Source organism: Bufo gargarizans, chromosome 2, assembly GCF_014858855.1.
Source record: "Bufo gargarizans isolate SCDJY-AF-19 chromosome 2, ASM1485885v1, whole genome shotgun sequence".
NCBI lineage: Eukaryota > Metazoa > Chordata > Amphibia > Anura > Bufonidae > Bufo > Bufo gargarizans.
In genome coordinates this window covers 419,592,033-419,609,774 of record NC_058081.1, presented here as the reverse complement: position 1 = coordinate 419,609,774, position 17,742 = coordinate 419,592,033, and the positions used below count along the sequence as shown (strand labels likewise).

General features: G+C 40.4%; 1 protein-coding gene across 1 annotated transcript in view; it reads right to left on the bottom strand.

Annotated features, from left to right (window-relative positions):
* Positions 1-17,742, bottom strand: part of TENM2 (teneurin transmembrane protein 2) — a 3,034,822-nt gene that overhangs the window by 2,545,059 nt on the left and 472,021 nt on the right. The window contains exon 3 of the mRNA XM_044277356.1: positions 12,509-12,718. Within this exon, the coding sequence (XP_044133291.1) occupies positions 12,509-12,718 (210 nt within the window). The remainder of the gene's footprint in view (positions 1-12,508; positions 12,719-17,742) is intronic.

Here is a 17,742-nt window from a genome sequence, read left to right as displayed (position 1 = left end):
AAGATACAATGCTGGGACGAAGCCCTAAGTAGCCCCTTCAGTCTATTGGATTAAACCTGGCTGATACTCTGACCCTATTGTCACCCTCCCTAAATGTGGACTGCCCAGCTTTGCCCAAAAGACAGAATACAGTCCTCTTGATATACGGCCAAATGGATTACAAAGGGGACATAAAGACTGGTTTAATATGTGCAGTTAGTGGGGTCCATTCTAGATGTCCTATGGATGTAGGGCACCCTTGACACAAAGCGCAAATTAATTCACGCACATATCAATCTGTCCCCTGATGAATCTGATATCATTGAGGAAACGCGTCGGGACACTTCAAACTTTTTGAAGGTGTATATATATGTGTATATCTATGTCGTCCAGCACACGCCACTTTGTTTAATAGGACGAGAATATATACACAGAGATATATATACCTATATTGATTAATATGTGCGTGAATTAATTTGAGCTTTGTGTCAAGGGTGCCCTACATCCATAGGACATCTAGAATGGACCCCACTCACTGCACATATTAAACCAGTCTTTATGTCCCCTTTGTAATCCATTTGGCCGTATATCAAGAGGACTGTATTCTGTCTTTTGGGCAAAGCTGGGCAGTCCACATTTAGGGAGGGTGACAATAGGGTCAGAGTATCAGCCAGGTTTAATCCAATAGACTGAAGGGGCTACTTAGGGCTTCGTCCCAGCATTGTATCTTTCCATCTAAGTACCCCTCATCCTGTCTGTCAACATTTTTTTGCTATCCCTATATACGGTCCTCTCCCACCTCCGCCATCTATTAGGAGAATAGTGTGACCAGTGGTTACAACAATTCTGTGTTTAATACTTAAGGGCCTATAATTTTATTTCAAATATCATATTAAATGTTAAGTCTTAACTTAAATAAGCTACCCACTAATGTTAATATAATTCTTTGGATCTAAAGGGTCTAGCATTTCAGACATTATCATAGTGTGACCGACTAAACGGTTGTGTTATTATTGATGTTGTCAACTCAGCAAAATTATACTTATTCTACCAATAATTGTATTATGCTCTTATTAGTATGACCATCATGGACTTAAAATATGCTATTTTATTTTATATAAAAAAGTATGTAGTTAAACCACAATAAATTGCTACAAAAAAAAAAAAAAAGATTTGCAGTACTTTGTTTTTTCCAGCAACAGGAAAGAAATTAATGATGCAATTAAATTTTTCCAAGTTTTTATTATGTTTGCTTATTGCAAACATTCCCCAAGTTCTGTATAAAATATATTTTATGAATTCAATATATCAAGACAACTGACATTGTACTTAGAGACTACAAAACCATTTTTTATTTAGTTATATCGACTCTATTCTTATCAATGTTTAACATTATTCACATAATAAAAATAAAGCGATGGATCATTGTGTTTATGAGGATTTCACTTTCAGTAACTAGGTCCAAGATTTCCAACCATGTGTACTTTGTGAGGCAACTCAGTGATAATCAGAAGTCAGATTAAACTCTGAAATGAAAGAGACACATTAGGAATTTTTAGCAAAATTCGGCAGAGGCACTCCCTACAGTGGCTAAAAACTCTCCCTATAATCTCCATACACTGTCCCTGTACTGTCCCATCTAATATTCTACAATTAAAAGCTGTTTAAAACACTTTTCCTAGGGCTTGCCATGTCGCTCCCTGTGCTCAGTTTACAATGAAATGGCAACGACTGCTCTGGATGACGTTTTTATAGGGCTGTGACATCACAGTGGATGGCTATCTGCTGATCGGCTGGCTTCACGGCATTACACAGATCACATTCCCAGGCTTCTTACTTTCACATGTAGCCTATTTTTTAGGAAAAAATGTATTTGTTACCACAAAGCCCAAGAAAATTCGGATTCATGGTGAATCAAATTTTTCCTGAAATTCGAATTTCGAATTCCAAGAATTTTTTTTTTTTTACTTTGATTCGTTCAACACTACAAATGATAACACAGATAATGGCAAAATCAATGGTAATCAATAAATTAAAATCTAGGTATATGAAAATATTATGATCTAATTTTCAACATTTAGGCCATGATTTATCATTTATGCCTTCACGTCATAATTCTGGCTTTAAAAAGTCACAAAATAGAGCATTTGCAACTTTTTACTCTCATTTGCGCAAAAATTTGGAGACTTTTTGCATTTTTACACCACTCACTCCAGTTCTGAAATGTGGGTAGAAAAGTAGGTGTGGTTGACTATGTTAATGAGTTTCACTCCAGATTTATCGTTGAGACTTTTTTTTTAAGTCACCCAAAAAGTTGCAATCTCACTCTAGCAGAAATGTGGAATAGCTTTTCTAGACAGAATTATTAGGTTTAAAGATGAGATAAAATTTATCAAACAACATGGGACAAAATATGGCATAAAGTATGCCAATGCAGACTCACACAAAACTGACTTCAAATGTTCCCCTCATGATAAATTCCCCCCTTGGGTCTTTTCCGTGTTTAAAAAAAAGAGAAAACCAAATGAAAACTCTAAATTCTAGGCATAAACTTGCTTTTGCTTCTGCTTCAAATGCAGGATAGGTTTTTTTCAGCGTCCTGCGTTGCACGTTGTGTTTACTATTCAAGTAAGTGATCTTATATAATATATACAACACCAAAACAACTGGTAGTCAATTAAAGATAGATTGATTTTCATAAGACTGACTTGTAACAGAAAAATTGTTTAATAACAAAGGAGAACCATGAATTTCCATTGTATTTTAATTACATGATGCTTACTCCAGCCTGATTCTTCATTAGGCATTCCATTAAAGGAAGATCAAAGGTAGAGAGAGTGCTTTTCAACACTGGTAAAAACTAATTTCAGCAATTATAGTGTCAGTCTTCCACAATAGGAAGGTTGCATTCATTTACCACTTAGTTCTATCAGTTATGATAGATACTGCCTTTTCAATGGATAAACCAATTATCCCAATCATAGTATGTCATTTTAAGAGTACTATAATCACAGTTATCTTAAGCTGAGAACTTTGATGATGTTTAAAATAGACTCTTGGGCTTGATTCATTTCAACTAGTCTATGAGCCCTGCTTCACCTACTAAGAGCTAATGCACAGAACTGTGGGTTTTGTCCGCATCCGATCCAAATTTTTTGCAGGTCAGGTACAGATCTATGCACTTTAATAGAGCCAAAAAAGATGCAGATAGCACACTGTGTGCTGTCTGCAACTTTACATCCATTCTGAGGCTCCACAAAAGAGTAAAACATGTCCTATTCTTATCCGTTTTGTGGACAAGGATAGGACAATTAGGGCTCATGCAGGAGAACTACATTTTTGTCCGTGTCCATTCAATTTATTTTTGCGCCCCATATGCTAAACCATTTATTTCAATGGGGTCGTAAAAAAACTGAAATGACTCCGTATGTCCGCAAGTCTTTTCCGCAAAAAAATTGAACATGTTCAATTCTTGTCTGTTTTGCAGACAAGAACAGTCATTGTTACAATGGATCCACACAAAAAAACAGATGTAACACAGATTCTACATTGATGTTATCCATTTTTTGTGTGGATGCTTTGTGGACTGCAAAATACATATGGTATATATTTCTGATGTTAATAAAATGTGTGTATGTCTGTTCTTTATGCAGGCCAAATGGTCTCATCTCTCTAGGATGTACCATTCTTTAGATATTCTAAAAAAAAAATGCTAATATGGCACCATCACATGATCCGTATTAGGCTACTTTCACACTTGCATTCGGAGCGGATCCGTCTGGTCTCTGCACAGACGGTCCGCTCCTATAATGCAAACGATAGTATCCGTTCAGAACGGATCCGTCTGCATTATATTTCAGAAAAAGTCTAAGTCCAATTTGTAGTCATACGGATCCGTCCAGACATTACATTGAAAGTCAATAGGGGACGGATCCGTTTGAAATTGCACCAAATTGTGTCAACATCAAACGGATCCGTCCCCATTGACTTGCATTGTAAGTCTGGACAGATCCGTTTGGCTCCGCGCGGCCAGGCGGACACGAAAACAGTTTGGCACCGTTTGGCCTCCGTTCCACTCAGCAGGTGGACACCCGAACGCTGCTTGCAGCGTTTTCGTGTCTGCCTGGCCGCGCGGAGCCAAACGGATCCGTCCAGACTTACAATGCAAGTCAATGGGGACGGATCCGTTTGGCTCCGCGCGGCCAGGCGGACACGAAAACGCTGCAAGCAGCGTTCGGGTGTCCACCTGCTGAGTGGAACAGAGGCCAAACGGTGCCATACTGATGCATTCTGAGCGGATCCGCATCCACTCAGAATGCATTGGGGCCGTACGGATCCGTTCGGGGCCGCTTGTGAGAGCCTTCAAACGGAACTCACAAGCGGAACCCCGAACGCAAGTGTGGAAGTAGCCTAAGTCAATAGAAGCTCACAAGTCCTTCACTCATATCCAGACATAAACACGGTCACATGACCATTATTACCCAATAGAAGTTCACAGGTCCTTCAGTCTTGACATACACACAGTTTTACACCAGGTTTCCATAACAACTCATACATTTTTCTTCACTGTTATAGGTCACTGTTAAGGGGGCAGAGGATGTGAAGGTCACTTCAAAGGGGTGGGCTGCTGTGGAGGTCATTGTTAAGGGGGCAGGGCACTGTGGAGGTTACTGTTAAGGAGGTGGGCTGCTGTGGAGGTCATTGTTAAGAGAGTGGGCCACAGTGGAGGTCACTGTTAATGGGGGTGGGTCACTATAGAGATCACTGTTAAGGGGGAGGACTGCTGTTATGGGGCACTATGAACGTCACTGGTATGGGGGTGTTGCACATGTCACTCTTATGGGGCTCTGTGTATGTCACTGTTGTGGGGTCACCATTGATGTCAAATATCAATGCCATGAGGCTCTGTGGATGTCCCTTTAATGGGGAGAATTGTAAAACTATAGATGCCACTGACTGTTATGGTAGCACGGTGCACGACACTATTATAGGGACACTGTAAATGTCACTGTTAAGGGAACACTGTGCATGTGACTGTTATGGGGGCCACTGTGGATATAATTTAGCCACACAGACGAAATAGACAAGTGTGAAGATGGGTAATTGGGCTAGTTTTAGATATATCCATTCCTTGAAAAAAAAAAAGTGCATAGCTAATTATTATTAACTCATCTTCACTGAACTGAGTCCTCATTTAGACAAATGTCTCCATATTCCTCACATAACACCCAGACCCTCAGCAGTTCTAGTGTTTTTATTTTGGATCCGTAGAACCATAAGAGACTAGAACTGTACATTTAGAATATGTATAGTTATACATGCTGTAGGTACAATAAAATGATGGACAAATGGACAGACAGATTATAGATAGGTATCGTAGGTAGATAGAAGTGAGTGTGACTTGTTATTGTGCTTGCAATGACTGAAAAATATCATGTTGCACAACTCATTGTGCTCAATAAAACATGCATTGTAAAACATCAGAAGCTCAAGGTAAGGTGCCTGCCTATGCAATTATGGTAATGTTGTCATCTCAAGTATGTGTCTCTCTTAATATGACAATAGTATTGTCAATCACTCCTCACTTTTGACACAAGACAATATTGGTAGTGATTTTCCAGAGAAACATGTCACATATATCCAAGTTCATAAGACATGTCCTTGCATGTGAGGGCAATGCAGCAGGATGGAACATCCTAATTGCTGACAACTTGTACAGTCTTGAAACTCCATCTCATAAAGCTGAAAAGAACAGTTTGTTATTATTTCTACTTAGCTTGTTTGCAAATGTTAAGACTGCAGAGTCTAATTATCTGTCTTCTGCCAATAAAATGACGGCAAAACAACAAATATGACCCTACGCACTATGAGGGCTCATTTAATAACATCTGCCACTATTCAAATACTTTTATACAGGTTAAATAACTATAATGACTTCTAATATTCTAAATAATTTACTGACATGCATTCATTAATCTCTGACATACATATTAATGGCTGTTGTAGACAAGGGCATACAGAGAAATAATTGGACCTAACCCTTCCTGCTACTCGCATCTTGCCCCTCCCACTGCCTGTCTTGGCTCCTTCCCTGCTGAGCCCCCTTTCCACTAGCAAGCAAAAAACAAAAAAATCACATAAGTTAAAAATTCAGTTTGAGGCTAATGAGTGCATAACACTACAGAGAAGAATCGCACTAATAAATGAAGGCTCATAATCTATGCCAACCCTACTACATCTCCCCTGCTTCCTGTGGCACGCCAAAAGCTGGACATCTGGGCACCCGAGCTATACATGGTCATTCAGTTACTGTTGATGTGAAATAGCCTACTACTGGCTATATGAAGACAGTTGTTATCTGTCCCCCCCCCCCCCCATTGAAATATGCCTGCTTTCTGCTCTCCTATGCTGCTTATTTGTGTAACCAGTCCACCCTCACCCCTCAATTATACATTGGGGAAAACATCATTAACACAAAATGAAAATGGTAGTACACTAAACAATTCTCAGATCCAGCAATACGCTTTTGCATTGCAAATTCCTAAAACCAATCAATACTGCCATATACTTCTAACATATCTACAAGTGTATAAGCTTATCCATAACTAAAAGTATTTACATGAGAGGATTAACAAAGCATCTTCCGTGCCTTTACACCAAGTAATAAATCTTGGAGAGACTCAACAAGTTTATCACCTTATAAAACGGGTTCTTCCCATACTATGTTTCCATTGACTTTGGGTCAAAGATGATTAAAAAAAAAGAGGACACAGCTGTCAGAGAATTAACACTGCTCTACAATGACTACAACAGTATAAATAATAGAATCATTTCATCAGAATAGTTCACTTACATCAAAAAATCTTACAAGTAAAAAAGTATTGAACAAGAACAGGAATATGTCATGCAACTCTGGCATTTGCCCATACTCTGAAGACTTAAAGGGGTTGTCTCACTTCAGTAGATAGCACTTATCTTTTAGAGCAGGGGTCCCCAACCTTTTTTGCGCTAAGGACCAGTTTCATGCAGAAAATTTTCCCAGGGACCAGGTGGGGTTCTTGGGTGGGGCTTAGGGGGTGCTGACTGATTCACGCGCATAACAAAACACAAGGTGCATCTCCCATTTACAGTAGTTAATAACCCCTTCAGCAGTCTTCGCAGTATTTATTTCACCCTTTCAGCAGTCCCTACTTCACAGTAGTTATTAACCTCAGAGACCTCACCGCTATACCCTCCACAGAGACCTCCGCACTATACTCCCCACAGAGACCTCCACACTATACTCCCCACAGAGACCTCCACACTATACTCCCCACAGAGACCTCCACACTATACTCCCCACAGAGACCTCCACACTATACTCCCCACAGAGACCTCCACACTATACTCCCCACAGAGACCTCCACACTATACTCCCCACAGAGACCTCCACACTATACTCCCCACAGAGACCTCCACACTATACTCCCCACAGAGACTGTCACCACCAGTTCTGTGACAAGGTCTGACAGACATTCTTCTCTACCTCTTGCATGATGTTCTTTGTTTTGGTTTCACTATCTCATCTCATTTCCTTCTCCCAGGTGTCACCTATTTAGACTAATCCTCTTTCCTTTATATTCCCTCCCATACTGCCTCACTTTTTGGTTTATGCTACTTCCTGGATTTAAGTGTTTAAGGCTTCTGCTGCTGCTTGTTCAGATAAGTCCTTTCATGTATTGTGTTTCCTTGCTGGCTTGATTCTAGGTGACCCTGACTCCCTCCGTATGAAGTGCAGGGAGCAGGTGGTCATGTCCCCTCACTATTATAGGGTTTTCAGGTGTCACACAGTCTTAGGTACATGGGCATACAATTGTCTACCTTTGAGACCCTTGTATATGCTTAGCAGTCAGGGTGAGCTCTTAGGGTTTTATAGGGGTCACCTATATGCTCCTTAGTTTGGGATCAAGCCAGTTGGACGTTTATTCATAACTTCCAGCTATCTGCAACATCATCCGTGACAGAGACCTCCACACTATACTCCCCACAGAGACCTCCACAATATACTCCCCACAGAGACCTCCACACTATGCTTCCCACAGAGAACTCCACGCTATGCTCCCCACAGAGACCTCCACATTATTCTGCCCACAGACCCTGCCGCAGCTCACATGACTGGTTACTATGGGTGACACGTGCACTCTCGACGTCTTCATTTCCATGGATACAATGGCTCTCATAGCAGATGACCGTATCACGTGACTGACCATATGACAGGCAATATAAGAGGTGAGGGCGCTCGGATGTGATTGACAGCTGCAGAGACCAATAGACGTTCTGAATTTATATTCAGCCCCCAATCAGAGAGAGAGAGTTGTGCGGGGTGAGGCTTCTGGCCACCCTAATTGCTGCAGCCCGGCAAACAATCTTCCAGGGCCCAGTCCCGGGCCGCAGCCCGGTGGTTGGGGACCACTGTTTTAGAGAAAGCTATTACAAGGCACTTAATAACCATATTGTTTGTATCCATATTGCCTTCTTTGCTGATTTAATTCATTTTTCCATTACATTATACACTGCTCATTTCCATGGGTATGACAACTCTGCAATCCAGCAGTTGTGGCCATGCTTACACAAGTGAAAAACTGCATGCCTTTCTGGTGGTTGGGTCCTTGGGAGGGCACATATGTTGGCACATTTTTCAATAGTGTGCAAGCACCAATGTGCATGGTGGTCATAACCATGGAAACAAGCGTGTATAATGTGATGGCAAAATGAATCAAGCCGGCAAAGGAAGCAATATGAACAATCAAGATTCATTAGTAATAAATGCATTGTAATAACTTTCTCTACATAATAAATGTTATTTACTGAAGTACCTCAACCCCTTTAAGAGTTCTATCTATAGAGTGGGAGGAGCAGATTAATGTGTAGCTTTATGGGGGGGAAATATCTGTATAACTTGTAAAACTATTTCATTCATTTAAACTAATTTAATTCTTTCTTTGGTGCAATCTTGTGGGTGGTCTTAATCAGTAAATGACAGTTTGTCAATCAGTGATAGTCCCACCCAAAAGTCTTCAGCATATAAAGTGCAGAGAGTTATGTAAATGAAATACAAGTTATACTGAATCTTTTCCCACAAAACTAGATTGGCTCATGCTGACAGGTTCATTTTAACTAATTTATTTTAAAAGTGCCAAATTCTAAACAAATCACAACAATAGGAGCCTGGTGTTATTGTACCATTCTAGCAATTCTTGATAACTTCAGATGTCTACTTCTTTTGCTATAATGCTATGTGCTAATCATCTCACAGACACAAGACATTATACCCCATACAGCTTGATTATGATATAAACATTAATATTATGGGTTTGTGTTTCTTGACGAGAAGATGTTGTCAAACATAATTCCTTCAATTCCACATAATGCCTTCCATCATGTATATTTACTATAAATTTTGCCATACATCACATTGGTTGTTGAGTAAGATGAGAAATGACATACAATTAAAATCCCAATTCTCATGATTTGCCATACTTGAATGGTGTAAACATCCAAGGGTGGTGGGGAGTATGATTGCATTTTATTAATTTTGGTCTAAAATAATTTTTCAATTGACCTTTATTAAACATTTTCATCAGTTTTTCTTCTACAAGGTTACGTTTCAGTCTCTGGAGTACCTTGTTTTTACTTTCACTCTGAGCCCACCATGATACTGCTCTGACAGCTCGATATATACAGTAGCTGTTATTTATGAATTCCTGACAGTACATAAGCACAAATTTGCTGATAAATTTGCATCAAACTGATAACAATATTGTTTAAATGAGTGTTTACAAGTTGTCAGGAGTTCAGAGAAAAGGGTTATACTGTTGAAAAACTGTTGAAAATATTTAATAAATACCTATTGAAAAAACTATTTTTAGCCCAAAATGAATAACACATTTTTTACATTCTTGCACTTGCAGAAAACAGATTCTCAAAAGCACAATCACCAAACTTGCTTCAACTATAAGCAGTAGTCCATGTAGAAAATGCCTACTAGATCTTGGAAGATCTTGAAGTAAACAGTGCATAAACAGAAAAGTGCACACTATAAACTTGACAGAAAATATTAAGGAGACAATAACTGACAAAAGAAAGGAAAAACTGGTCTGATGATAGGCATCAATAAGATACTCTTACAGAAACATAAGCAGACTCCATGGCACCTCCTGATCATCAGCCTGGTTGGCCAAGAAAAGACCTGGTGGCTATATATCAGAAAACTTTGGAGAAATAAGACAGAATGTGGCCACATGAGTGGTTGTCAAGCCAATAAGGCCTCAATGGAGTTCCATTTTATGTACTGTGTGTGGCAACTACTGAAAGCCCAAAACTCTAAATTGCAAGTCAAGTATAAGACACTGACTGTGTATGTTCCGCTATGAAGATCTTGTAGAACAATGATTGTGTACGTAATTGATATAGGTCATATACAAGCTCCACATAACAAGGAGAAAATAGTAGGATTACAAATATAGCGATTATCATCATGATTCTTAATACATTAAGTAAACAATGGCAAACAAAGTAAACAAACTTAATTGACTTCTTCAATGGCTTTTAATAGTTTTTTGCCATGATATCATAGTGACATGTGATATGAAACTCAAGTTTAGAACTGCTACATCTGTATTTTGATTGGAACAGAAGTTCAGTGTCCAACGCTATTTGCACTACCAGTAAGTTCCCCCTAATTCTCAAAGGAAACCTGTTAGGCTATTCTGCCATCCTAAACTGCCTATATGCTGTAATATATGACATTCCTTCAAAACATGCCAACTTGGCTGTCTTTAGTTGGCCGTCACATGTGCAATATAAAAAGCTGTTCCTCTGCCCATAATGAGCAGGGCAGTGCGCAGGTGCGGGCTAGTTCCCAGCCTGATTTATTATCTTGCCGCTTATGACGTCCGCCGGCTGGAACGAGAGGAGGAGGTAATAATAGGACAGAAGGGCGGGCTAGAGGGCTGAAAGAGGTGTGTTTTTCTGGGCACATCGCCCAGTAACGCTGCCCCTGGGCACCTCCAGAAGCTCATTTGCATACATTTAAAAAGTTTGTTTTTTTCAATAACAGGACGAGGGACACATAAAACAAAGGTAACATTGTAATGAGGGTGAAAGAGTCTATAACCTGATCTGAGCAGTCTAAAACACTCAGATTAGCTGAAAGACTCCCTTTAAGTATTTGGGACTATCATGGGGAACGGCAATTGCACTGCCCCATCATTGAACCCCTCAGATGCCGAGTCCATCGTTGATGGCAGCATCTGAGATGAATATTAAGGGCTTTCAGAGGTTGATCAGTAAAAAAAAAAAAAATTGTACTTGCCTTATCCAGTTGAGGCCACCTTGCTTGAATATCCTGCACAAAGATGACATCAGTACACTGGTCGAGATTTCGCAAGGGATTGTCAAGCAAGATGGCCACAGCAGCCTCTTTGCTCTCAAATGGATGAGGTGAGTACGATCCTTTTTACTTTACCACTATTTCAGGGAAAATGTATTCGTTACCACGAAGTACGTGGAAATTCGGCTTTGCAGCCCATCAAATTTTACCCTGAAATTCGGATCAAAGTCCACTTAGAATACTTTAATTCGCTGAACAATAGTCATTAACATAGAACATGTGGCATATTCAAAATGTATTTTATCTAAAAAAAAGCAGCATGTTGGAAGAGATTGTCTGGACATGTATTACCGCACAGTGGCAGTTTAGGGTAGTAAAATGACCTGTATAGGAATTCCCATTATAAAATTACTCTTTCACCAGCAGTCCAAACAGTCGAGCTTGTACAAGCTTAGACAATGTAATGAGAGTGAATTGTATCATTAATAAGTAATAGGTATTGATACAGACTCTTCTTATTGAGTTGTGTGGTATGGTAGGTTTAGACATCATTAATTCCTATGCAACAATCCTTTCATTAAAAGGATTTAACTATGAAACATAAACGGAAAGAGTTCTGACATTACCCTGCTCTCTAATCATGACAAAAAGGGTCACTGCATCCCTTCCCAGTCAGCTTATAGGTGAGGTTTATTTATATTTTTTTCACAACTGTAGGGTGGTATGTATAGGCTATCCACTTATCTATGTAAGGCTTGCCTTTCAATGGGTCATAGGCCAAATCTCTATGTGCTCTTCCCTGATATATTATTTTGTCATATATTGTGTTTTTGGTGATGCATCTGTACAAATATTTCATAAAAGTAGATTATACAGAATAGCACATGTTATATGCTGCTTGTTAAGAATATTCCAGAACTTATCAGTCAATGTAAAATGCAAAGCAGCTTGAGAAGGCATATTTTTTAAACTTCAACATATATTCCAAAAATAAATAATATTTGTCATAATGAATGATCGTACAGTGGATAAAAATACAGAGATACATTACATGTATACCAAGTACATACTACATGATGAGAATTATCTCAGCAAATCTCTGGAAAAGGACATAAAGAACAACTAATGTCAAATCACTTAGAGCTTGGAGTTTCTTACCACTGGTGGAAGGCTGCTGCGAGCCTGAGCATGCTCTGAGCAGGTATGAGTTAGGAGAAAACTCCTCATCAGGGTTAGTGTCCATGATCTGATGAGAAGTATTGCTGTCTAGCAGTGGCATCTGGCAGCCTACAGGTGGAGGATTATGGGAGCTGGGCATTTGTGCAGATGGTAGTAGGCTAGACGAAGATGTAGATGGGATGGGACGACCTGAGAAAAAGCAACAGGGATCAAAGGTCAGCAATGAATGTAATGAACGTGCACTGCACTCAGAAACATATATAAATATATCATTTCCAGAACTGTAAATGAAAAAAGGAAACAAGGTATTATTATATTGGAGGGACACTGCACATATCATAGGCTGTGCAGAACATGACCTTTTACATGGTAGATACTGTAGCACTTTTGACGGGCTGATTTTGGAATCATTATCCTAAATGAGGTAATATTATTAGCATGACCTTTTTATTTCTCAATAACATTGTTTAAACTCAAAATTGCCATCTTGTTCTGATGATTATCTTAGTAATCTTTTTTTGCTGTTTAAAAAAAAATTGTCATTTCATTTAGTTTTTCATGCTAATTAAAAAATGTAAGAGCATATTACACACACCTAAAATAGTTATGTAGCTAATGTAAGATCACTCGCAATTTAAAGGGACACTTTTTCTCATATATTAACAATCTATATATAAATATTCTGTCCATTTTTTAGAAACAAAAATACGGGTGGATATTTTTCTGGATACAATTTTATTTAAGCCATTCTTTTTCTTATCCCTTTTGTCCTGGCCTTTTAACTACCAATTTTGTTTGGACTTGAAAGGGAAGGGGGAATAGTAACTCATTTAGAAAATAACACATTACCATATTTCTCACTTTATAAGACACACTTTTCCCCCCAAGTGGGGGGAAATTATGCATCTAATAAAGCAAATACGAGTGAGCTCTTTCATTATGGAATTGTTCACTAATGTACAGTAAGTGCGGAGAGCAGGGAGTGAAGCGCTTCCTGTACTCACCCTCCCAGGTCTTCTTCCCTTGCACCACAATGCACTATCCTGACCACGTACATCGTAAGGAGGTAGTGCGCAAACTATAACCTAATGTTGCACACAGTCAGGTGGCAGTGCAGCGTGGACTGGAGAAGACAAGAGAGCGTGACTGCTGCAGAGACAACCAGACCTGAAGAGGAGCAGCTGCGCAGCAGGAGGGATAAGTTATTGCATTTATTTTTTAACTCTGATCTGATGTCTGATGTGGCTCTGGCATGGATGTCAGATCTGAGGTCTTATGGGGGTCTGTCATGGAGATCTGATGGGGCTCAGACATGGAGGTGTTATGGTGGTCGGTGTTCCCTCTAATATTTAAATCTTTTTAAAGGTACTATAGTAAGGGACCTTGTTCTGGGCATTTGGCACATTACTCTGATTCAAATACATGGAAGGAGAAAAGGAAATATAGGAGGTGACATGGCAGCACATGACAGAAGGCATGGGAGTTTTCAGATGAAGGCATGTAACAATATTGTAATTGCTAAAGAAAACAGTGAAGATAAAAGAGGTCATATCTAGGGTTGAGTGAACCCGAACTGTGTAGGGTTTTTTGTACCCAGACCTGAACCCGAACATTTTCGTAAAAGTTTGGGTTCGAGTTCGGTGTTTGGCGATTTAATGGCGCTTGTTGAAAGGCTTAAGGGCAGCCAATCAACAAGCGTTTAACTCATGTGCCCTTAGAAGCCATCACAGCCATGCCTACTAATGGCAATCATTTAATTCTGTTCTTGTAGTTCAGTGGCCGACATATACCCATTTTTAAAGTGCACCTGTACTGCATATGTGCCAGGGGAAGGGAAAATAATACTGTCTGTGAGTTCAGGGACCTAGGGGATGACATATCCCCATTTTTTTCTGTAAAGTACCCCTGTGCTGCATTTATGAGAGTGAAATATAATCAGTTAAATCCATCTGTTGTGGGGTGACATATGTACTTTTTTTTTTAAAGTACCTCTGAGGCATGCAATGTATATGTGACAGGCAGGCACATAAATTCAGCAAATCCATCTGTTCCATTGTAGGGGTGACATATCCACAATTTTGTTCATTTAGTAAAAACGTCTGTTCTTTCAGTGGGTGACCGCAAAAAAGGAGGAGAGCGTCAAACAAGGGACGTGGCCCTGGTCGTGGTACTGCTGGTGTTGGTGGAGATCCTGTTGCAGGGAGAGGACATGGTCAATCTGTGCCAGCTAGACGCACAAGTGAAACACCTTCCTCAAGTGCGAGTAGGCGACAGAACCTTCAGCTTTATTTGGTAGGCCCGAATGCGGCTCTATAAATGGTGAGGCCAGAACAAGTACAGGCGATAGTAGATTGGGTGTCTAACAGCGCCTCCAGTTCCTTCACATTTTCTCCCACCCAGTCCCCTGCTGAAATCTCAGAGTTGGTACCTTCAGCCCATGGCCATTTGTCTTTCAACTTCCACCCTTGCAAATCAGGCAAGCAGTCTGGGCCCCAAGTTATGCAGCAGTCTCTTATGCTTTTTGATGACTCTGCTGGCAGGGTTTCCGTGGTCCATCCACATAGCCCTGCCCCAGAAGTGGAAGGGATTGAGTGCACTGATGCCCAACCACTGTGGATTTCTGCAGTCTGCAGACCGACAAGGAGGGCAGTAGTAAAGAGTGGGTGGAAGATGATGTGGAGATTGATGAGGTACTAGACCCCACATGGAATCAAGGACATGCGAGTCACGTGTACAGTTTGGAGGAAGAGGTGGTGGTCGCACAGAGGCACCAGCACAGCAAAAGAGGGAGCAGGGTGCAAAAGCGTCTGTTACATTCTTGGGTGACATTTTACAATTTTTGCCATGAATAAAACCCTGCTCTGCATAGGATAACAGGGACCTAAACTTCAAAAAAATCATCTGTTACATTCTCGGGTGACATTTTACCATTTTTGCCATATACAAACCCCTGCTCCGCATAGGTGACAGGGACCTAAATTTTGTAAAATCGTCTGTTCCATTAGTGGGTTACATGAACCCAGTTTTGCCGTGAATAAACCCCTGCTCTGCATAGGTGACAGGGACCTACATTTCTAAAAATTGTCTGTTACATTCACGGGTGACATTTTAACATTTTTTGTCGTGTACATACCCCTGCTCTGCATAGGTGACAGGGACCTAAATTTCTAAAAATCAGCTGTTACATTCTCGGGTGACATGTTACCATTTTTGCCGTATACCAACCCCTGCTCTGCATAGGTGACAGGGAACAAAATTTCAAAAAATCAACTGCTACATTCTCGGATGACATTCTACCATTTTTGCTGTATACAAACCCCTGCTCTGCATAGGTGACAGGGACCTAAATGTCTAAAATTTGTCTGTTACATTGATGGTTGACATTAACCAATTTTTGCCGGTGAAAAACTCCTGCTCTGCATTGCTGACATGGAACTAAATTTTGTAAAAATGTTACTGATCGGAAGATGCGTGACTACAAGCACACTCTAATAGGTGCGCTGCTGATGGCATTCTCACCTGACAGCGGGGGCTCAGTGGAAGCACAAGGCAAAGGCTGAGGAGGATGAAGAGGTCACCAATGCAGCTGAGGCACTGCCAGCACCTCAGAAGCCAGAATTAGCATGACTGAAATGTGGAAAAGTTTTGTCAGCACGCCACAACAACCAGCACCACCAGCTGATATATGGAACGTCTTAGTAGGAGGCAGCATTTCAGCAACATGGTGGAGCAGTATCTGTGCACATGCCTACACGTACTGACTGATGGGTCTGCCCCCTTCAACTTCTGGGTCTCCAAATTGGGCACATGGCCTGAGCTTGCCCTTTACGCCTTGGAGGTGCTGGCCTGCCCTGCAGCCAGTGTATTGTCTGAACTTTTGCTTAGCACGGCAGGAGGGGGTTATCACAGACAAACGCAGTCCACAGCCAATTTGGACAAGCTCACGTTCATTAAAATGAACCAGGTAGAGATCCCACAGGACTTGTCCGTCCCTTGTGCAGAACAGACATGTATACCAGCCTCACCCAGCCATTGTTGTACTCCAGCACACTTTCTCTTTGTTTTATTTTTTATATTTCCCAATGTTTTTTGGGTCTACCCATAGATAGATAAATAAATAAAATAAAAAACCAAAAAACAGTGTTGGCTACCTCCTCCTCCTCCACCGCTGCTTCCACCTACACCGCAATATCCACCGCTTCCTAAACCTCACTCTCATATGGACCTCCTCCCCCTAGATTCATATTATTATTTTTTATTTTTACGTATTTTATGTTATTTGAAGTTAATTCCCTATCCATATTTGTTTGCAGAGCACTTGACTTGCATGCTCTTAACCACATTTTGCTGCCTTTTGCAGCCCTCAAGCCTTTTCCATGACTTCTTTAGAGGCATTTTAGTGCTCCAAAGTTCGGGTCCCCATTGACTTCAATGGGGTTCGGGGTCAAGTTCAGGTCAAGTTTGGGTTCCAAGTTTTCGAAGTTCGGCCGAAACCGCTGAACCAGAACTTCCAGGTATCCACTCAACTCATGTCATGTCACCTCTCCTTTTTATTGTATTTCACCAGATATAACAATGTTTCAACTTGCCAACACTATCTTACAATTCTGTGTTGTGCCATTCCTATTTCAGTCCTGTTCAAAATGTATGAATGATTTTACTCTGTTTTGTGATTGTCATTGTAAGTACATTAACAGGGTTTTCTAATTTCATTATTACTAAGGCAAGATGAGACACAGTCCCGACCACCAGCCGGGAAACAGCAGAGCGCTTCAACGCTCACTGTTCCAGAAGCTATGGTGCATGAGAGCTACGGAAACAGCATAGCACAGCAAGCTATGTTGTTTCTGAGTTAGGGAACTACTGTAGCATAGCTTGCTATAGCTTTCATGCACTGCAATTGGAGCTACTAAAACAGCGAGCTCCAAATCTCTCTGCTGTTTCCCAGCTGGCTGGTGGTCGGGACTGTGTCTCATCTCATCTTAGTAAAAGCAAGATGAGACAACCCCATTTAAGAGCTTCTTTACACACGTACTTTTTTTCATGGTGGTTTTTTGGCCTTTCTGCAATTGTAGTTCCAACATCTATTAGTTCATACCTGGGACTCTAATTATACAAATTATAATTATTTTCTCCATCACCAGTAATGAGATAAAACAAATGTGAATGTTATTCAAAACATTGCCACATATTTAACAAGGAACAATTATTAA